Source organism: Archocentrus centrarchus, chromosome 16, assembly GCF_007364275.1.
Source record: "Archocentrus centrarchus isolate MPI-CPG fArcCen1 chromosome 16, fArcCen1, whole genome shotgun sequence".
Taxonomy (NCBI): domain Eukaryota; kingdom Metazoa; phylum Chordata; class Actinopteri; order Cichliformes; family Cichlidae; genus Archocentrus; species Archocentrus centrarchus.
This window is the reverse complement of record NC_044361.1, coordinates 13,822,480-13,844,477: the sequence shown is the minus strand read 5'-3', so window position 1 is coordinate 13,844,477 and position 21,998 is coordinate 13,822,480. Positions and strand designations below refer to the sequence as shown.

General features: G+C 40.3%; 2 protein-coding genes across 2 annotated transcripts; both read left to right on the top strand.

Moving 5' to 3' along the window:
• Positions 1–3,430: 3,430 nt before the first annotated feature.
• On the top strand, positions 3,431–11,507 carry LOC115795008 (sialoadhesin). The gene is made up of 19 exons (XM_030750760.1): positions 3,431–3,558; positions 3,664–3,729; positions 4,446–4,544; positions 4,638–4,749; positions 4,855–5,000; positions 5,070–5,190; positions 5,301–5,437; positions 6,659–6,781; positions 7,023–7,169; positions 7,631–7,736; positions 7,939–8,102; positions 8,298–8,447; positions 8,752–8,883; positions 9,765–9,846; positions 9,994–10,042; positions 10,169–10,255; positions 10,430–10,563; positions 10,737–10,859; positions 11,020–11,507. Exons 2-18 carry the CDS (start codon positions 3,681–3,683, stop codon positions 10,837–10,839), a joined length of 1,941 nt encoding a protein of 646 aa, XP_030606620.1. The 5' UTR covers positions 3,431–3,558; positions 3,664–3,680; the 3' UTR covers positions 10,840–10,859; positions 11,020–11,507.
• Positions 11,508–14,573: 3,066 nt separating this feature from the next.
• LOC115794740 (B-cell receptor CD22-like) lies at positions 14,574–21,994 on the top strand. Its single transcript, XM_030750380.1, has 9 exons — positions 14,574–14,761; positions 14,837–15,061; positions 16,434–16,712; positions 18,523–18,813; positions 18,978–19,056; positions 19,645–19,675; positions 19,920–20,072; positions 20,162–20,271; positions 20,700–21,994. Exons 1-9 carry the CDS (start codon positions 14,743–14,745, stop codon positions 20,758–20,760), a joined length of 1,248 nt encoding a protein of 415 aa, XP_030606240.1. The 5' UTR covers positions 14,574–14,742; the 3' UTR covers positions 20,761–21,994.
• The last annotated feature ends 4 nt before the right edge of the window (positions 21,995–21,998 follow it).

Sequence of the window (21,998 nt, the reverse complement as noted above, 5' to 3'; positions counted from 1 at the left end):
TTTTTACACTGGGATCCAGGATCATTAAATCATGCAAGACTTCTTGTCATGTGGAGACTCACTAGAGTGGGGTCTGCGACCCATTTTGGGTCCCAACTCATAATCCGACCAAGCAATCTGTGCATTTAACCTCATATCCTGAAGATTTTGATTATATTCTGAAGGTAACTTTCCCAACCAGAGAATTCTGTTCCTTATTAAGGGTGCTTTTAAAAGTTGAGCTTTCCCACCACAGCTAATGCAGACCTCTTGAACAAAATAATACTTTTAGGAACCCAAACTGGAACATACTGCATGTTATCTATTAACCTAACACTACACTAATGTATTCTTATTAATAAAACGCAACTATTTTTATTTTTTATGTGAAGCCCAACCAAAACTAGACCTGCAGATGCTGAAATTTTGCAGCATATAAATCGCATATAATCGTACAGCATTCCTTCTGTTGCCCACCTCCCATCATTTTCATGATCAGCTGGCTAATACGCAAAATATCGGGCTTCATTTCCAGATGTGATCAATATCATCTCTGAAACCTTGAACTTAGCTCCCCCTCCTCTCCTCCACTGGATCCCTGTGAATGAAGACTGACTTAAATGTTAAACTGTACATCATCATTATTCCTCGGTCAAAGCTGGGGTAAGTAGCCAATTGGCCGAGCCGTGACGCTAAACTGACATCTATTGGCCAAGCTGTGGCAGGGTAGGATGTTAAAGTCATTTAGACTCATCAGGCTAAGTGGACACAGTTGACTGAGAGGTCTCGTACCTCCCCACGTCTGGTTGTGGGTAGTTTTCAGTGCCAACAATTCTCAATTAGAGCAGTGGATGAGAGGACATCTGGGCTGCTGAGTCAATGTCTACTTGACTAATGTATATTGATGTACGCCAAAAGGCCTGGTCTTGTTTCATAAATGAGCCATGCATGTGCATCCATCAGTCAGGACGGGCAGCGTTTGCACCAGTCTGTGGCAGCGTCAGAGTGACGACTTTCTCGTTTGCCCTGCAATAAATCAGATCACTGGATATTATGTGTGCAAGATCAACATGCTGCATTAATCTTATTTCAGCAGTGGGTTAAATATGTATCTCGTACAGACAGCTCACAGAGAGTCAGTGTCTCTGTTCTTATCAGCGCTTCTTTTTTTTCAGTAGAAATCTGATAAACTGACGGTGCATTACCCGCTCAGCATGAAACAGAAAACAGACAAAACTTAGCATAGCGCTAGTAGAATGATCAGCATATAAATAACCTGATGTAGATTGGTAGACACCAAAACAAAAACTGGAATTAGCTTCTACTGTGACTTATTGTTTTATTAATGACCTGTTTGTTTCAGAGCATTGCTTTGAAGTACACTTGCCAGCAGAAACAGCAGGAACTGAGGTGAAGACTGAGGTTCCACTTCCTTGCTGACGCACATAGACAGCTGCAGATACCGCAGATGAGTAGCTGCTCTTACTATGCTGCTTTCTAGTCTGTTCGAAGGAAGCATGTGCAGTTGGCCCTTGCTGTGCAGTGGTTGCAACAAATTGGATGGTACGTGGACGTCCGCACACATAAGATTTATGTCACTTGGACCCAACTGGAGTCCATTCTTGGAACCAGACAGAGTTGCGTTCTAGTTGATGAAGAAAGTATAATAGTGGCATAAAGACTGGTGTGTTCCAAAACCATTAACACCCCAGCTTTGTGTTCAATGAACACACATCAGAGCAGTCAAACTCATCTAACTCCCAAGAACAAAGAACATAAGCAAAGGTGTTTGCCCCACTATAACAATGATAGTGCTGATATTATGATGATTAGAATTATTTTGACCCATTTTATACTGCAATTACAGTACTATGCAAAAGTCATGAGCCTGGCTCCTTCGAAGCAAAGTAAAGAATCATATTTTGCTTCCCAAACTTTCTTTTCAGTTATAAAGTGGTCGTGAGCAATAGTTCTCCAGGCTTTCTGAAGATCTGTCAAAGTTTTTCTTTGGACATTGGCTGCTTTTTTACTTATTTTCAGTCCAGTCCTTGTACCTGACCAAATTTCAGAAGAACACTTTTGTGTTTGTTTGTGAAGCCACTTAACACTGACCTATGAATCATTAAAGTAGAAAAAAAGGTACCTAACTCAAGGGATGAACCAGTGTTGTGTCACATAACAGACAAACCAAATTGTATCTTTAGAAATGGAAAGAAATGGGGGAAAAAACAGCAAAGACCTGACACATGACCTGAGAGATGCATCTGGCCCTTCAGTTGATCCATCTACTGTTCACTGAAGTCTCATCAGAGATGGTCTCAGTGGAAGGGTGGCTGTCAAGAAGCCATTCTTAAGGAAAGGGAACAGGCAGAAAAGACTGAGGTATGCCACACTGCACAATAACTGGACTGAAAATCAGTGGCAGCAGGTCTGATAGAGGGATGAATCCAAATTTGAAATTGTTTGATTGGCAGTGACTTCATTTGTCAGCATGACAATGATCCCAAACGCACTGCCAATGCAGTAAAATCATACCAGGATAGAAAAACACACATTGGAACACTGTCAATCATGGATTGGCCTCCCCAGAGCCTGGACCTCAACATTATTGAAGCAGCGTGGGATCATCTTGATAGAGAACAGAACAAAAAGCAGCCAACATCCAAAGAGGAGCTTTGAATGTCCTTTGAGAAGCCGGGAGAACTATTCCTGAAGACTTAAAGAAATTATAAGAGAGTTCAGGCTGTGTTGAAGAATAAACGAGGGCATACCAAATATTGACTTTCAAGCTTGTAAAAATTGTACAAATTCTGTTTTTGGCTCGTATACATTATTTCCATGTGTATTTGCATTAGTTTCAATAAATCACTACACCTATTTCCCATTTTCCCAGCAAAATACAAAGAAATATAAAGAAATGAGGGATACCTTGAGACTTGTGCAGTATTGTACATGAACTGAATTAAAAAATACTTCAGAAAATGAGGGGAGAAATAGTATTCCCTACGCAGCAATAGTCTTCAGTCAGGCATGAGCCAGAAGTGCTAAAGTTGATGGTCAAGTGTCAGTATGCCCCAAATTTATACATCTTTAAGACACTTTTACTCAAAGATGTTGGCAGTTCTTCTCATGTATTTTGAAACGTTTGATCACATATTTGCTAAAGATGTTTGACCTGCAATAAAAATAATTGCCACATTCAGTTAAAAGAGACAACCAAGTGACGAGATCACAAGGATGTCACATTTCCACAGCAACACAAAACAGGAACTTTAAGTCACCAGTGGAGTGACCTTAAAAAAAGCAACGGCAGGAAAAAGTGAAAATAGAAACTGATCAAAAGCTGAAGGCTCAGAAGAAAGTTGAGGCTACTTTTTAAAAACACTTATACTTCCTCTTCTTCCCTGTCCTCCTCCTCCTCCTTTTGCCCCTTCCACTCCTCCTGCCATCTCACACCAGCCAATTCAGATCAGCGTGCAACTCTCATCACTATAAAAATCACCGCCATCATTATTAGGCTCGCAAACATCCCACAACTCTCTGTTTGACTGGCCGAGGTGAAAGCAAACCCTCTGAGAGGTGAGTACTTCACATCGGCTAGAATGTTTTTATTTTGATAACTGTGGTACGTATTTATCTCTCTGTCCCCCCTGTGTTGTTCCTTCTTCTCCGGTGACATTACAGCGCTCGTGTCAGCGGAGATGTTGGCAGGTGCGTTAGTTCTAGGCACCATCCTTACAGTTTTACCAGGTAAGAGAAACCAAACAATACAAGAATTTTTTTTTCTTTCATTTTGTACATGAACCAGGCAGTAAACAAAATAGTTTTGCATTCTTTAAGATGAATTATTAAATACATTATTTTATTAAAGATTAAAGAGATTTTTTTGTTGTTGTTTAAAAGTGTATCACATGCACATCAAGTGACAGCATTCAAAAAAAATAACTGAAATGACTGACTTCTAAGATCTATTTTGCACAGAAGCTCCTGCAGCCAGGTGTCCTTGCCTTTACGCTCAGGTTATTTATAAGTATTGATTGCCTTTTGTGCAACGTAGACAGCCAGGCAGGCAGTTAGCAGCACAGGATGTCACAATGACTGCACATCAAGCCCCATTTACACTGCTTCACTTTTATGTGTCACTCTGAATGAAGAACCGAGAACTGTGGTTTGACAACCTTCTCTCCGAGGAGTCACTCTAACTTGTGGGTTGTTGAGATTTACACTTCTTTTAGTTCCCAAACATGTATTCATTCCTAGAGGAGCCTGTGTTAAATGGCCTGAAATATTTGCCTGTAATAGCAAGTAGATGCTCATTCAGCTAGGATTCTGAATCAGCCTCTGATTGGAGGGGGAAAAAAAATAGATAAGATGGTGAATCATAAACATTGTTTTTGTAGGCTTTCATTTGACTCATAGTGTGTTCTTAAAATTGTCCATCTTACACCTGTTTGGATCTCCTACAGGTTCTCAGAGCAGGTGGAGTGTGTCATTTTCCAGGAAGCAGATCTGTGTGTGGGCAGGAACCACTGTCACTCTGCCCTGTCGTTATGACTACCCATCAGGTATGGAAGAGACTTTATTTTATTCCAGCAACAGAACCCTCATAATTTGCCACTTAATTTGCACAGTTTTGTTCTGATTTTTTGTGATCACAGGTCACACTGTGACGCGTGTTATGTGGTTCCGTGTGTCTGATGAGGGTCGCAGGGAGTTCACCCACCACACTGACCCAAACCAGATCAGCATGTCGTACCGTGGACGCACACGGTGGGGGGACCTGCACGCCACAGATGCATTAAAGTGAAATTATGGTTGTGAAAGTTTTCATAACTTTAGAGAAATCACGTGTTTTAATTTAATTCTATGTTCCAGCTATTTTGGGGGTAGCTATTCCAGCTGTTCAGTCCAGATTCGCGGTGTGAAGCTGAGCGATGCGGGCCAGTATCACTTCAGGTTTGAGACGGATCAGCCACTGGGGAGATGGACCTCCCCTGACACCATCACTCTGGCTGTAACAGGTAGGTCCACACAAATTAAGGCTGCTGTGATGCTGTTTATATAATAAGGTCCTGACAGCTGCATTTCAGACCTCCAGGTCCAAGTGCATCCAGCCAGGCCTGGCAATATGTTCGGCTTTGGAGAGACAGTGTTTGTGGGCTGCCAGGCCAGAGGGTGTGCTGCCCCAGGAAGGAGCCTTGCACTATATAGGTATGTGAGTGTGCGTGTACACAGTGCCCACAATACACGTCTCTCAACTGTTATTAGAGTAAAGTTAGAACTTTCTCAAGTATAGCTCTTATATGTTGTTGTGCACACAGGAATGGGCTAAACCTCGGCTCTTATGAGAAATGGATGATCATTAACCGCTTTGACCAGCAGCATGCTGGAGCATACACCTGTCGACCGATCCCACCCCAGAATGTACAGTCTCCGTCCCTCTCACTGGCTCTGGGACGTAAGCAACCTCAGCCAACCAAACCTGAAAGCTTTTCACACCTTCCAGTTAATGTTTTAGCATTTCACAGGCATGTGGGAGGGTGGAATAACTGGACACAGATGTTTATTCAAAGTTAGTTATAGTTTGAAAATAAAACAATAAGCCACTGAGTCATGGCAGAGGATCTCAGCACATATGCTTTTTGAAAAGTGCACAAAAAAGTATACAGCGGATAAAAGTAGAGCTTGTGTCACAGCATATCAGCAGGTATATTTTTTAGATGTTGTTGAACTTTAAACTTTCTGCTAGCGCATATATGCCTGCTATTGGTCCTGATAAATGTTCAGTTGTGTACAAACTCACTGGGATGCTGTTTGCAATGTAACTCACCTAAACACCACATTTAATTCAACAACATAGAAAGACTACATATCCATGTTAAAATTAATTTTTTCAAAAAGCATGGCTGGGGTAACAAAAGACTGGAAATAGGCAACACAGCTAATGAGGCTAACCAATAATGGGTAGAAAAAAATCATTCCAAACAGGCTGAGTCTTCCAGAATAAAATATAGTGCGGGCAAATAGTTCAATAATTTCACAATATTGTTTTCCAATGCAAGAATCCAGAGAAAATATCTTAAGGGACAAAGCTGAAAACCAACCCTGATTGCCCCCAAGGTGGTATTGCATTGGTGGAAATGATTTCATGACTAAAGAACTTTTCCAAAATCTTTCCTAAGGTTTGACCAACCAAATTATTTTTAATTTTCTTTCTTATTACAGTAAAACAATGCCAAACTACACTCTACATGTCCTGTATGGTTTTGTAGAAAAAGAGAGCTCGGGTTTTAAGCTGGTTTACCTGCAGTCCCATAAAACATTTTGAGCTTCATGGAACAAAAAATACAACAGAGGAGGCCATGAACTGTTGAGCCCCTGAAACCCTATATCAAGGGGGGGGGGTCTTTTTGTTTAAAAAGAAAAATAAAATACAGCAACTCCTCGGGTCCTAAACATATAATATGATGCACACATCCTGTTGGGGTCAAATTCTTATATTGAGAGCATATTCAATAAAATGTGACCGTTCCAACATTTGATTTGTTGTCTTTGTACTGTTTTCAGTTAAATACAGGGTTTTCATTCTGCTAGACTTACATTTAACACAACTTCTCACATTTTTTTTGGAAATGGAGTTGGCTCTTTGCTCTCTCTCTCTCTCTCTCATGCTCACCAGATGGCCCTCGTTACACCTCCATCACAGTCTTTCCCATAGGTGAGGCGTCAGAGGGCGGCTCTGTCACTCTGACCTGCAGCAGCGACGCAGCTCCGCCTGTCGAGAGCTTCGCTTGGTTCAAAGGTGCGGGACGGTCTGTCTGCCTGCGTTTGTAGCAATGAATGATTGTGTTGAATATTCAGTGTCCACATTCACGAGCTGGGTGAGATGGATGAACTTATTGGTTGATGATGGCTACATAAAATGTTGTAGTTGGACAAGAGAAGGCCCTTTTATAGTTTGTAGAACACTCCAAACTAGCTGAGGTGTACAATAAAACATGTAAACTTAAAGTTTGAAAGTTCTTTCTTTGTCTGTTTTCCAGACATGGAGAGTGGAAGCATCCCAGATAGTTTCAGACCTCAGCTCCACCTGTCCAACCTCAAGTACACAGACAGAGGAGAGTATTTCTGTGTAGCGCGTAACTCACTGGGAACGGATCGCTCCAGAGCGCTTCTACTCAATGTCACGTGTGAGTTTGTTGCTTGTTTTTATTGGTATCACAGGGAGTGTCTGCCCCACGTTAAACAGCTCAGAATCAAAACCATATGTTTAGTAATAGATTTCATTTTTATGTCGTTTTCTGTCAATCGTCATTCTAGTCTCGGTCTTATTCTAGTTCATGTTGTGTAAATCTGTCAGAGGCAGTCTGGGTTAAACTGATTAAGCAATAATTCTATTTTAAGTGAAATAAAAAGGAATTTAAGTGGACGTCACATGGATACAGGAACAGGAACTGATATGACCCCAGTTTAGACTGGCTTTTTTTTTTTAATAATGGTCCTATTTTGATTAAGCTTGATAATCACATTTTTAAAAAGAAAAGATTTCGATTGTTCTGCGTGTTTGATTTGATAGTTTAATGGATTTGTGTAATCTTTATAAATAATAGCACCATTTTTTTTTTTTTGACTGGTCTGTCTGCTTCTTCAGACTCTCCAAAGAACACCCATGTGCTGGTGAGTCCTCGAGGGGACATCAGAGAAGCCTCATTTGTAAACCTGAGCTGTATCAGTCTTGCAAACCCTCCTGCCAACAGGTACGAGGGTGCAGCAGCACTGAAGTATAATTCTGTTGCATATTTTTCTGCTCAATTTCTAATGACTCGTCATCACATTGAAATGATGTAAATATTTCTTCACCTAAACAGAAACAAGTGCTCTCAGTCATTAAATTTAATACTGCTTTATTTTTGCCCGGTCCCATGAATGATTTTCATCGTCATCGCCTCTCTCCTACAGGTATGCTTGGTATCGTATCATAGGTGACCAGGTGATATCTAAAGGTAACTTCCAGATCCTGACGTTCCCATCTGTGCGTGCTCACCATGCTGGTCAGTACTACTGCAGAGCTTCAAACGCATTAGGATACCAAACCTCACCTGTCGCTACTCTCACTGTGCTGTGTAAGTAATGAAAGTGTTGTTTAGGAGTTTTCTTCTCTTTGAGAGTTTGTGAACAATGTGTTGTAAGCTGTATTATCAGTACTCCCATCTGATATGCATGCCAACCTTTAAGCTTCTCTGCTTGTTCTCCTGCTACGTTTTCTGTATGAAACAAAAACTGACTGCATTCTTAATTCTCTCTCATTCACTGTCAAGACCCCCCTAAGAACACATCAGTTCTGGCTCGTCCCTCCAGTGTTGTGGATGCCGGCCGACCTTTGACTTTGACCTGCAGCACTCAGGCTAACCCAGCAGTGGATAACTTCACATGGCACCGTTTAGCTCTGGATGGAGGCTCTTTGCAATGTTGGTATTGCAAAAATGTGGTTCTACTCAGGATTAACGTTACAAAATAACCAGCAGTACCTGTTCGTTGTTAGCAAAGTCTTATTTTGCTCTTGTCCTGTGTTTTATATCTATTTGTTGTCCAAGAAAATAAGAAGAAAGAAAAGTTTGCACATCATTTGGCTCCAATATAATAATGCAGTTTTAAATCATTTATACAAAAGCAGCATTTCCACCTGTTGGAGCTTCCTCAGGCAGTTTGTTATATGAATTTTTCTTGCAGCATACATAAGAAGAATCTCCTTTTCTGTGCTCTATCATGCAGCTTGGGTCACTAAATCTGGTCCTGTCTTTACCATCTCGGAAGTTGGCCCCAGTGCGAGCGGTCAGTACTACTGTGAGGCCAGGAATCGAATCGGAGCCCACAGTTCTCCAGTCCTGACCGTAAGAGTCAGAGGTACAAATGCATTCGTGCATAGCCACCTTGGCGTCTTTCACATTTGTTGCATGGCTGTCTACTGGATGCTGACAAGGATAGGTGTGGGGAAACAGTGCTCAGAAGGAAATGTTGTGACTGTTGGAGACTGCTTATGAAATTTTGTACAGACATTAGTGTTCTTAAGAGGATGCAAACACTTTAGTGATCCACTAGCTCCAATGTTATTTTTCAGCCCAGGACCTTGCTCTCTGGATGTACCAAGAGATCATCAAAATGAGAGCCCTGAAAAAAAAAAAAACAAACATTGTAAAGTCAAGAAATGGTGTACAAAGTATACAATTCCTCTGGATGAACTCTAGCAATTTGGGGGATCGCTTCACTTTTAACACACAATCAGGCTCAGACTCAACAGGGCTTTGAGTAAATATCAGCAATTTTACCACAAGACATGTTTGGATAGATTTCTCCTTTGTCTGAATGGTGATGAAACCTTCCTGTCAGTATCACAGGCTCTGGTCTTCATTGTATATGGTCTCATGATTTCTGACTGTTTTTCTATGAGTCATGGTGAGTCACATAAAGACCTCTCACTATAAGGGGGGAGGAGGAGGTGATGAGGTGCTGTGGAAAACGACTCTTTGAGTCTAGACAGCCGAAGAAGTGGAGTTAGGTTTGGAAATCAGAACTGGAAACACAAGACTAAAGTCTAGACGGCTGATGCATTGCTCTTTCCTTCTTTAGTCACATACAGTTTCTATTTTTATTTCTAATGTTCTTTTTTTTTTTTTTTTTTTTGCTTGGTGCACTTCTGTTTTTAATCAGATCTATCTATCGTTATATCTCTCTTCTTCCTCTCCCTCCAGTCACTCTGATAACCCTTGTAATCCTTCCACTGGCAGGTCGTTTAAAGGTCATTGCCTTGGCTTCAGCAGTGGGCGTGTCTGCTGGACTCATCACTCTCACGGTGGCTGTTATGATCAGGTGACAGGAAGTACACTGCTATTTATACATCACTATTACTGATTTTTGTGCTCTTACATATAGCAATTTTTCCCTATGGCTTATTTACATTTGTTTTGAGGTAGGTGTTGTCACTTGATAACCATCCTTTTATATTTACCTTCCCAGTAAGAACATGCACAGAGTAGACACAGAGTCACTAGAAGTGACAAACAAGGTAGGGTAATCTTTGTATAATCGGTTTTGATCAGGCGCAGAATTATTCAGTCTCTTCCTTTTTTGCTGTAAGTATAATTCTCTGTTTTGTCCTCGGTGTGTGTTTTTGTATCTTCGTCACCCGCAGAGTCCACCAGGGGCAGCTGACACGGTGTTCTATGAGTCAGCTGAACACACCTTCCCAGTGAGGAAGGGCAAGATGTGCGACATACTGGTGAGAAAATCTGTATGACGCATGCATGACTGTGGAAGAGAAATGCAGTTTTTGAGTTCGAGATGCATTACTCTGTGTGTGTGTGTGTGTGTGTGTGTGTGTGTGTGTGTGTGTGTGTGTGTGTGTGTGTGTGTGTGTGTGTGTGTGTGTGTGTGTGTGTGTGCGCGCACGCAGGAGGAACCAGAGGACTTGAGTGACAGCTCCCATCCGTCCATTGTTCCTCTGAATGATGCACCACCAATCACAGAAGTTCAAAGTTGCAGCCTTGCCTCCAACTACATCACTGTGCACTACTCCAGGTTGTCCAGGTACAGCATACCTGCAAATCTCTTCCCATATTCTCTGTCCTTTTCACAGTCCATCTTTCTTCTTCCTCCTTTTTTTCTGCAACATTCAGACCCACAGCCTCGGTCTACGATTGCTTTATATTTTACCCTGTAGACCTTTGTACTGATGTGGTTCCTGTTTGCTGTCCGTGTAGTACAGATCAGGTGCAGGTGCACAACCTGCCAGTGGGTGGTGATAAAAAACCGAAGGATTCTTCCAAAGTTGTTTACACTTTACTGCCCCAGCATCACCACTGATCAGAAGGATGAAGCCTCGGGTAAGTCACAGCTCTTAGTATGAAAAAACCCAGCAGCACAGCTGAGGCTTGTTGTTGCTTTTTCTCAACCTGAAATGCTCTCTACTTATATCACATGGAGTGAACATGCAGATTAATAGTTGCATTTCAATTTTTTCTATTCTCCCATTTTCTTCCTTAGCTGAATGATGCTTCAGGTGGCCTGATTTGAACAAATCACTTTGCGTCTATCCACCTGAGCGACAGGAAGCTCATCCTGATCACACTGTGCACCATTCTGGGTCAGAAACTCTCCTGGATTACGGATTCAACATAAGAGCTGCATGTGTTCAGGAGTCCAGCTCCTAACTTTTCTGTTTCTTCCTGTGCATCTTAACAGCAACAACACTGAACAGCTTTCTGCTTGCACTACTATCCATGATGCAAGTTGCAATATTTCTGGTGTTGCTTTTTCATTGATACTTAACAAGGGAATTTTCAACCAAGAATATGCAGATGACAAAATATGAGCCATTACTACTTTATCATTCACAGTGATGATTTGAATGACAATCATTTTTGACATGTATAAAGGAAATGCAGCATTTAAGACTGATGGGTTCCCACAACAAATGATTGTCTCCAGTAAATTCGGATGTTTATTCAGTTGATAGAGCTTGACTTATATCAAATCAGTCTTTGCTTTTTTGCTTAGAGCAGCAATAATGCAAATGACCCACTGCAGTTTGTTAAATAGAAGAAAAATAAAATCAAGCAATTGTGCATGTCTGCGTTTTTCTCTGTGAAATAAATAAATAAAATAATTTGTAATAAAATAATTAATATTCCAACAAGTAACTCTCACAAGAATGTAAATAAGGTATCTATCAAGGCCTGTTTGTTGATTTATCAACTGCTTTATTGCTCACGATCACAAACATCAAACTCTGAAGTGCATGTTTTTTACCCATTTTTTGATATGAAAAAAAAAGAGAACAAGAGAAACAGACCATAATAAAAAGATGAAAACAGATGGAGGACAAAGATATATCAGCCCAACATCAGAAATTCAAAAACATCAATTTTCTTGAGCATAGGTGAGATGGTGTCAAGAACTATCTGTAGAACTATATGTGATTTTCTGAATACTTTAAGATGAGATCAGATTCAGTACAACAATGCCTATTAGAATATGTTAACAAAAAGGTCAAAGTCTTCACTTTTATGTGTTATTTGCATGCAATATAATACCTTATTGTTATATGTTTAATTCAAATTAATCTAACCTGAAAATGATGAACAAAAAGAAATACTAGTAGTGGTAGTGGTAGTTTAAAGCTGTGTGAATAAAGTTCCTAAGACAGCCGGCTCTGCTGAAGCTCTTCTGAATTTGTTCATAAAGTCCAAACAAATTCCAGAAGGTATTGATGAATCCCAGATTTATTCGCACAGTTTTCACACATTTCTTCATAAGCCTGCTCACTGTTTGTGAATGAGTCGACACATTTTTGCTGAATTTTGATGTTTTTTTCTTATCATACATAACATGACAATCACTTCCTGGAGCTTCAGTCTATAAAAGATTAGAAACCATTTGTTTAAACAGTAAATGTGCCAATAACCTGCTTGGGATAGTTCCTTTCTTTTGCTGCAGTTGAAATGTTCAGTGGGGCAATGTGCCCAATAAAAACAACATTAAGAAACCACACAAGTCATGAAGTTCACCCAGCTGGACACGTGGTAAAATACTACCTTAAAACTTCATTAGAATTTGAAGGTACTGGAGATGAACACAGCAGAGAGGAGGGGAAATCATATGGTCATGATTTATTTGAGAACCATAATATACAACATAATTCACTTAAGTTAAATACAAGTGCTGCAAATCTGACTGAGTCATGAACACTTGCTCATAAAATGTTAAAAGGCTGTGAGATTTAAAACACAAAACAATTAATACTACAGTATTAAAGCGGCAGCTACACACAGAAGTATCAGAAGAAAATATTTCAAAGGTCATCAAAGTGCTCCACTTGGAGCAAAACTGTTTATGAAGACATCACTGGTTTAAAAATCTCTCTTATTGCATTTTCTCCAGTTTTACTTATACAGACCAATAGCCCCACCCAGTGGGCAAAGATATTTCAGGTCTGCATTTGACTACCAGCCCCTGTCCTCATTCCTCAGATCCTGCATCCTTGATTCCTTTCCTTGGTGAATTGAGGAGAGAGGGTATGAGGCAGCAAGCATTGAACAAATGAGAAATCCTCACATCAGAGCACACGCTTTAAAGTGATGTTAATGAAATTCAAAGTTTATCATCTTAAATAATTAAAGCATCTTATGGATGCAAATGAATAGTTTTCTGTAGAGTCTTCATCACAGTTTGTATAACCCAGCAGTTTACACCACTGACACTGATTTCTGGGTCACAGGTAGGAGGACAGAAATGTGAACAGACCCAAATGTTCATTACATGCTGCCAAAAAGAAGCTGCAAACTATATTAAAAAGTTGGTGAAATGCTACAGATTGTAAACAAAAGGTTTTTGTATTTCTTTTTTAACTAAAACAAAGAGAATGCTCTGTTTTAAAAGAATATAATAACCTTTAAAGTCTTATAAAATAAGAAGGGTGTACACCATGCTGTTAAAACATATTCGAATATCTTCATAAAAGCAACACATTCCGCATATTCTGTTCCAAAGGACTGAGTGGGTCCAAAGGAAGGCCAACTTTCATGCAAGGGGCCTCTTGTCTTTTGATATTTGTAATCAGATGACGAATCAATTGGATCCTTCAGCATCAGGTTCCTCACTTTTTCTCACCTTCTCACCTGAGCTCAAGCTTCCCGTGGATCTCCTTTATCCATAACACTGAGTGTTTCATTGGACTGTTGATATATTTCATGTGCAAATCAGAAAGAGTTTAGGACTTAAATATCTCCCATAGTGACCCTGGAAGATAGTGCAAGGAGGGATAAATTCAGAGTAAGTTATCAGCCTGTGTGCTGAAAGTTACTGACATACACCATATGACCATACTGCATGTATGTGTGCAGGTATGGATGTGTACACATGATGTACTTTCCTGGTTTTCATCACATCGCAAATGCTGCAAATTTTCATATGTGTTGATATCTATTTTTCAAAGTGTGAGTCTTTCTAAAGTTACATAATCAGCGTGGTGAATGTGTGACGGAAGCAATGAAAGTATGTCCTTCCTCTTCTGCTTTTTAAACCACAAAAAATGAAGAATGTGTAAAGCAATGGGTCACTTAGCTTCAGCTAGTGAGTACTTTTGACTTCCACGCACTGATCCTTATTTGATCTTTAATTTTTGGACACTTTTTGTATTGTGACCTGTGTCATGCTGTTTTAGGTAAACTTCAAATAATGGAAAGCTTGATCCTGATCATTGTGGGAATAATGCCAGGTAAGGAGATCTGTTTGTTTATTAATCAAATAAGCAGGAAATGTGATAACTAAAACTGAACTGCAATACAAGTTCTCCTCAGACTTTTTGACAGTTAATACCTTTCACACAGTTTGGAAAGAGAAAAAAATAAAATGTGAGTACATTTTTCTTCTTCATTTTTGTTCAAAGGTGTCTGGAGTGGAGACTGGCGTGTGACCTCTAAAAATCACTGCACTTTGAAAGGAGCATCAGTAGTTATAAACTGTGATTACGACTACCCTTTTGGTCACTTTGTGACATCAGTCGCTTGGTCAAAACTCTTGCATGTATCTGGCAGGTGGACACTTTTTCCCCTTGAAGGACTTCCTTCACCTCCAGACCACTTTAATTATGTGGGAAACTACCACGGTGACTGCAAACTGAAGGTCAATGATGTGCAACATGACGATGAAGGAGATTACTATTTTAGTTTTACGACAACACTGAGCAGATGGAGGAGTAGGAAATCTATGCATTTGTCAGTGAGAGGTAATGACTAATTAAAAGAAAATTTATCATTTTATAATTTTAGCAAACATTCATGTGTTCATATTTCTTCATCAGAGCTGACCACCATTGTCCAGCCAAGCACTGTGACAGAGGGAGATCATGTGAGGCTGACCTGCATGTCAGGCTGTCCTGAACCTACAAACATTTTCTGGTTCAGAGACGGACAGCCTGTCACGAGTCCGGCCTTCCAAGCCAGGAGAGAGGATGCTGGGAGATATTACTGTGCAGTCCAGGGACAGGAGATGGTCAGATCTGCACCTGTGGCTCTGAATGTTCAATGTGAGTAGACAGTTAAAAAATCATACCACAAAGCTCTGCACTGCACACATGGCTCTGTTCTGTCCACATGCCATGGAAGTGAGCTGGCATGCACAATACCCCAAAGTTGCAGCTGGAGCAGCATAAATTTAATTCTCACATAATTAACTTATTATTTAGGGCTGTGGTTTTTCTATGTGTCCCCTGTGAAGAAAGCCAGTTGTCACAGGGATACAGCTTCCCAGTGTGTCCCAAAACTGTTTGAATCTCCGCTTTGTAAATAAAGATTATGTATTTGCTGAAATCTCACCACAGTTAACACCTGCATTCATTTGATCACTCCACTGATCGTGATTATATGACTGATTAGAATCAGTTTTGGAGAAGCAGGTCTAGAAATTGTCCCAAGTTGTCCCTTTTCACATGCAGCACGCAGCAGGAGACGGTCCTCATCAGACATGTTCTCACTGCTGGAAGTCCTCCGTTTGGCTTTGGCGAGGTAGCTGCCTGGAGGTGGTGTTAAGGAGGCATCGTGTGTTACTCCTATTGGCTCACTGTGACTTTACTGCTCAATTTTCATTTGGACACATTATATCATGATTATAACAGGTTAATTAAAGGCTGTTTAAAGTCTGAGCTGAGTGATTCAGACATTTGCATTCTGAACTACATTTCTGTCAGATGAGGATCCTCTTTATCCAGCATGAACACTATTACTGGACAAAGGCACAGCCTTTAAAAGACTCTATACAGAACCAATAAGATAGCAGTTTTGTTTTGCAACCCCTTTAATGTCTTAGCTCAGACCTACTGCACCTTTTACCCTATAGCTATTACTTTATATTACAACCCAAATAGTGAAGCCTGTATTCCATCGCTTTGTTGTTCTTGCTGCTATCATCACTGTTGACTTCACCAACTAGTTAGTTTTTCTTTTCGGCATTCACAGTTCTGTGTAAATCACAGGCTTATTGTCCTGTTAAGATGTCTGCTTGGTAAAAATTTTATTAAGACCTTTAGAAAATCCATTTCTCTTTTGCAATAGAATTTCCACTTGGACAATATCTGCAAGAAAATCAAGATACACACACACACACACACACACACACACACAGAGGCATTCGTTTGTGGCACATTGCCTAACGGTAGCGCCGGTCTCTGGCTGCATGATCGCAGATGCTCGTCTCTGGATGAGTGATCTGGAACGATCATTTCGTCGTGTGCCTTGTGTGCACAATGACAATGAGTTGACTCTAACATCTAATTAAATGTGGCTTGTGCAGCTTCAGGATGAGAGAGGAGGCTTTATATGGATTTTTAAAATTAGTCTCAAAAACAGAAAAGTCAATGTTAATCATTCATTTGTTACCCTTCGTGATCTCCTCTTAAACAGATGCTCCCAGAGATGTAACGCTGTCAATGAGTCCATCAGGCGACATCATCAGTGGAGGCACAGTGACTTTCACCTGCGGCAGCGACGCCAACCCTCCTGTGGCACACAGCAAATACAGACTGTATAAAGAAGGAAGGCTTATCAGTTCAGGGCAGAAATACATGATCTCTGACATCCTGCCCAGCCACAGAGGACGGTACTACTGTCAGGCCTGGAATAATATCAGCTGGAAGGGCATCGATTTGATTAACTCGACCGAGGTTCACCTTGATGTTCAGTGTGAGTATGTTGAGAAATATCTTTGTTACTGTCTCGCAGGGTAATTACACATGATCATGAGGGAAGTACAGTGTCAGTCAGGTCAAAAGAGAACATTCTGATCTGACAGATATTTCAGCTTCCCGTCTGTTTGCTGTCACAATGTCTCAAAATTTTCAGTCAGGACACGATGCACAAAGTTCAGGGCTGAGGGAAGGGCTGATAAAATGTGCGTGCTGATTAATATTTTTTCAGCTTTGTACAGTAGAACACACACACATTCATCTAATTCATCATGATCAACTCAAAAGGGAAATGACTTAACACCCAATTATTCACAAAACGTATCAGAAAGTCTCCAGTCTTATCCTAAAAGAAGCATGGTGAGTCTAATGAATAGTTCCCTAAAACTTTTCAGCTCATGCAAGCCTCAGTTAAAGGGGTGTAGGCCTCAAGTGTCCAATTTTGTCTGACATTATTGTTTAAAATAATTTTAGCTGTAATCATAGGCGTAGGAACCAGGGGGGATCCCATCCCCCCGCCGTTTTAATTACGCCGTAATTATTTTTACTACGGCTGCATTATTTTTAATTCCTCTGTAATTATTTTTAATTCTGCCGTAATTATTTTTACTACGGCTGAATTAAAAATAATTACGGCAGAATTAAAAATAATTCAGCCGTAGTAAAAATAATTACGCTGTAATTAAAAATAATTACAGCGTAATTCCACATAACTAAAACTTACTTACAGGATAGTTACGGCCTAAGGGCGGGCCTTAAAAGAAAGCGTTACAATAAATTCTCTTCCTTTAGTTTGTCTCTGTTCCTCTCCACCTCGATCAGCTCAGCAACAACGTGGCTGTTTTGATCAAGCAGAAAATCTTTTTCCTGAAGATCATGCAGTTTCATCTGAACTGATTTAATCTCTTCCTCCATTTTTGTGCTCAGAAATTTCATTTGGGCCTCTTTGTCACATACAGCCTCATCCACCTGCCACTCAAGTTCATTTAATTTTTCTTTCAAATGTTTAATCGAGTTATGTTTTTTCTGAGTAAGGCGTTGGAGATGGTCGAGTTCATCAGTGAGACTGTTTGTTTTTTTTAAGTTAAGTTTTTCTCTTTTTCCTCAAGAGTGAGAATCTCTGCCAACAAATCTTCATTCTCTGCTTCATGTTGTCTTAACTGAGATTCAAGCCCAGTCACCTTTTTCCTCAGAAACGCCTCAATTTGCTTTAGTTCCTGAGATGCCTCAGCTGGATTTTCCAAACGTTTCTTGCCCTGCTCCACAGGTGCAATGTTTAACTGGCTGTCAGCAGCAGTCGCACATTTATCATCGTCAGCCTGAAGCTCCAGTTTAAATGCAGGCAATCATTTTCTGGCAATTACCGGAAATCACTTTTTGGCAGACGATCACTTTTTGGCACAACAGGTGTTGTGTAGGGGCATTGGGACCCGGAAATGATGTCAGACTTAAAGACCGGCTATATCCCACAGACTGCTCAAAATTTCTTAAAGATTTTTAGAAATCAAGTCCACCGGGATAATTTGACCAATCAGACATTTTGACGGCAGGAGGAGATTCCGCTCCATCTTCCGCCTTTCCCTCCTGGTTTCTCCACTTTGCCCTAATTGCACATTTTTTATGTGTATTTATGGATCTGTCAGGTTTCCCATATGTGTCCTCCCCAATAGTAAACTCATTCCTACGCCCTTCAGATTTAGCCCACAAAGGAGACGAGGCTGTGAACATCTCATCGTTGAACACATTTTTATTTTTTTATTTTTTTCAGAAAAAATCTGTTAACAAAGATAATCTTTGGACTTTTTCAGACCGTCCAATGAACATTTCCGTTTCAGTGGATCCACAATATTTTGCTGAGGGCAGCAGCATCAATCTGACCTGCAGCAGTGTTGCTAACCCTGCAGCAGACAACTACACCTGGTACAAAATGGTAGACACTGACAGTTCCAGCTCCATGATCCAGGTGAGCTCAGGGCAAGTGCTCTCACTTCCCTCTGTGGAAGACTCCCACACTGGACTGTACCTCTGCCAGGTCAGGAACAGTTTGGGGGAAAGCAACTCAACCGAGGTGCTGCTGTCCATGAAGGAAAAGCAGCAAGGTAGGAACCACTCCTGTGTTATACTCTTATTTATAGATGCAGGCTGATTGTTGTATCTTCAAAAGAAAATCTGTGCAAAAATACCGCAACCTCTTAATTTGCTGTGAAAGGTTAATATCAAGTTTCCTCTATTCTTTAATTTCCAAGTTGACTGTGTGTTTCAGGAGGACAGCCCGTCCTGGTCTTAGCTGGAATTGGAGTCTCTCTTTTTGTCATGCTGGCGGTCGCACTTCTTTTATTCTGGTGAGTCAATAAGCGATGGAAAGATTTAGTGAGAGTTAATGACTCATGTCATTTTTTGCACTTAACCACTGACTTAAAAATGCGTAATCGTAAAGTTATCACATCCTTTTTCACAGGTTTCATAACTTTTTCAAATGTGTTGTATGTTGTAATGAGTGTTAACATGCACCCTGTGTGTCATCTGAATTTCCCTTCTGCTGCCAGTTTTAACGCATCAGTCATTACAGTTTATTATTACACTGACAGTGCGTAAACCTTTACTTGGTGTTTTGTAGGGAGGGAAGCATTAAGTGTTAATATCAGTTTAGAAGGCTAATAATGCACATAAAAAGACTTTCATGGATTCGTTAGAGATTGCGTTTGCAAAGAGATGTCTGATTGTTAGTTATATTAAAAAATTCTTGCGAGGCAGGGTTTTTTTATATTCCACTTACCTAGCTGTGTTTGCCATCATTACATAACAACTTCCCTAAAACATATGGCAACGTGCTTGCGCAGCGAAGAACGTTCTGTTCTGAGTTGAGGTGTGTTAAAGTTTTTCCATATTTAACTGTTCAATTTTTGTTTTTAACTTTGTGGTCATGATAGGAAGAAAGCAAAGACCAGTGCAACCAAGAAAGTGAGTACATGCAACAAATCTCTTTAAATAACTGAATAACCTCTAATCTGTCAACTACACACAGATTTTGGGGAGATCGCAGTCAGTACACACACAAGAAAGTCACAGCAATGATTTTGGATTTAAAGAAGTGTAAATATCGTACATTAAGTTTTTCTGGGTTGTTTTTCATTATCATGAGTTTTTCTTTCTGGCTTGAACTTGAAAAGTAAGCATGGTGATTTGGATTTATCCTCTCTGGCAGACTGCATTTGATCCCAGGCTCTTCAGAACAGCATTGAGATCGTCATCCACTGAGGATCCACCTGACACCATTTATGCCAACATCCACACATCTCCATCTTCTGTGCCTCCTCAGGCCATTGCTACAACTTCACAGAGGAGCTCACGCCATGATGTAAAAAAATGATGCACAGATATGACAGTTCAGCATCACCACTCAACGAGACCGATTGTAAATAGATCGACTTCTCTTGTTTCTCTTAGGATGCCACTTCTTATGAAGATGAGGTTACCTATTCCACAGTGACCATCAGACCCAGAGACCCCAGTCTTCCACATCACCTGAACTCTAGCAGAGGGCCACACAACTCCTGGTATGTTTACAACCCAAAGTCTGACCTGGTCATGTCACAGCATTGTAGGGTTTCTTCAAGTTAATGAGTCTCAAACTATAATACAGCTGAATAAACTTAAAACTTCAAAATCCCATTTATAACAATGGTTGTATGCAGGATGTTGGAAAAAGGATGGAAAAGGTAACACCATGTCTCAAATTTGTTATTAATTTAATGTGTACATCAGCTTTAAAAGCCCCTGAGTGATCTGTGTAATCTTCTCCTTTAAAACCTGCACATTTCTAAAAATGATCCGACAGGAGACATGAAATCGCTCCATGATGACAAAACTGAGCTCAAACAGCCTCGATGATGGTATCAGTCAGTCATCACAGAAGTGACACCTGACACTGACAGCTTCAGTTTGATTCCCACTCACACTGTTAATGCCATTGTTTTCTCCTCAGGCCCAAAGCAAGCTGGAGCGAGGACTCTGTGATCTACGCCACTGTGGTTAAATCCAGCTGAGTTTCTGCATTTTGTCATCTGACGGCTTCTTCTTAAGATAATTTAAGTTCAATGCTCAGTGATTCAGGAAGGTTAACCTGAGATCACAGCACATGTGCAAAGATCTTGATGCAAACTTGCTTTCAGAAAGGTTGAAATGTTCAGAATCTAAATGTTTTCTATTTAAATGCTGATAATTATTTATAACAACTGTGTTGTTGCACTGGTTTATGTTGTAAAAGCACAGCTGATACAATTAATACTGAATAGGATACTTTAAAAAGCCTGATGCTGCACATTTCTGTAATGCATCAGCTAGAAGGTAATGTGACTATTTTGATAGTTGATTAGTCATCGACTATTGAAACGATTAGTCGACTAAACGGATTATGAATAACATAATAATGAAATGGCACTTATTTAGCTATCAGCTTTTACATTTAGCATAAGGTTATTTAAAATGTGGTAGTAAACACACGGAAGATCAGGTTTGCTACTGATATAACTTTAACGGTCCATTTTTCCAACCATGATAAAAAATATATAGCATTCTTTTGGCCCTGTAAAACAAAGTTGGCACAGTTTCACCAGTAGCCCCCCATGATTGAACATGCCGCTGAATGCGCGCATGTGTGAAGGTCGCCAGAGATAGACGGACAGGAAGACGTCTCACTCAGTTTAAAAAAAAAAACGGAGTGTGAAATTGTCCCAAACCTTGGATCGCCGTGTTCTTTCACCAGAAGCCGCCTTGACTAAACATGCCGCTGAATGCTATTGCGCATGTGTGAAGGTCGCTAGAGATAGACTGATTAGAAGACGTCTCACTCCGTTAAAAATGAAAAATAACCAGTAATAAAAACCATTATTATCGACAAATAAATTCGTCATCAACTATTTTTACTGTCGACAATGTCGACTAATCGTTGCAGCCCTAAATGTGATTGCTTCGGTTTGTGAGTTTGTTTGTCAGCAGGACTGATCAAACTGTTATAAACAGATTCACGTGACAATTCTAGCAGAGACTTATATCACAAACTAATCCAGAGATCCAGAGATCCTTCCTGTGGATACAGGGACCCTATCCAAGCATCGTGCGCAGGTGAACACGATCCAGTGGCACTGTGGCAGAGTACTCTTGTTATTTCTGTTGCAAAAGTATTTTGTACTGTACTTTATTTAAATGAATGAATGAAAACTGTTACAAAGTGCCTGTGGCCAATTAATGCTTTATTTCAATACAACACTCAATGCAACAATTA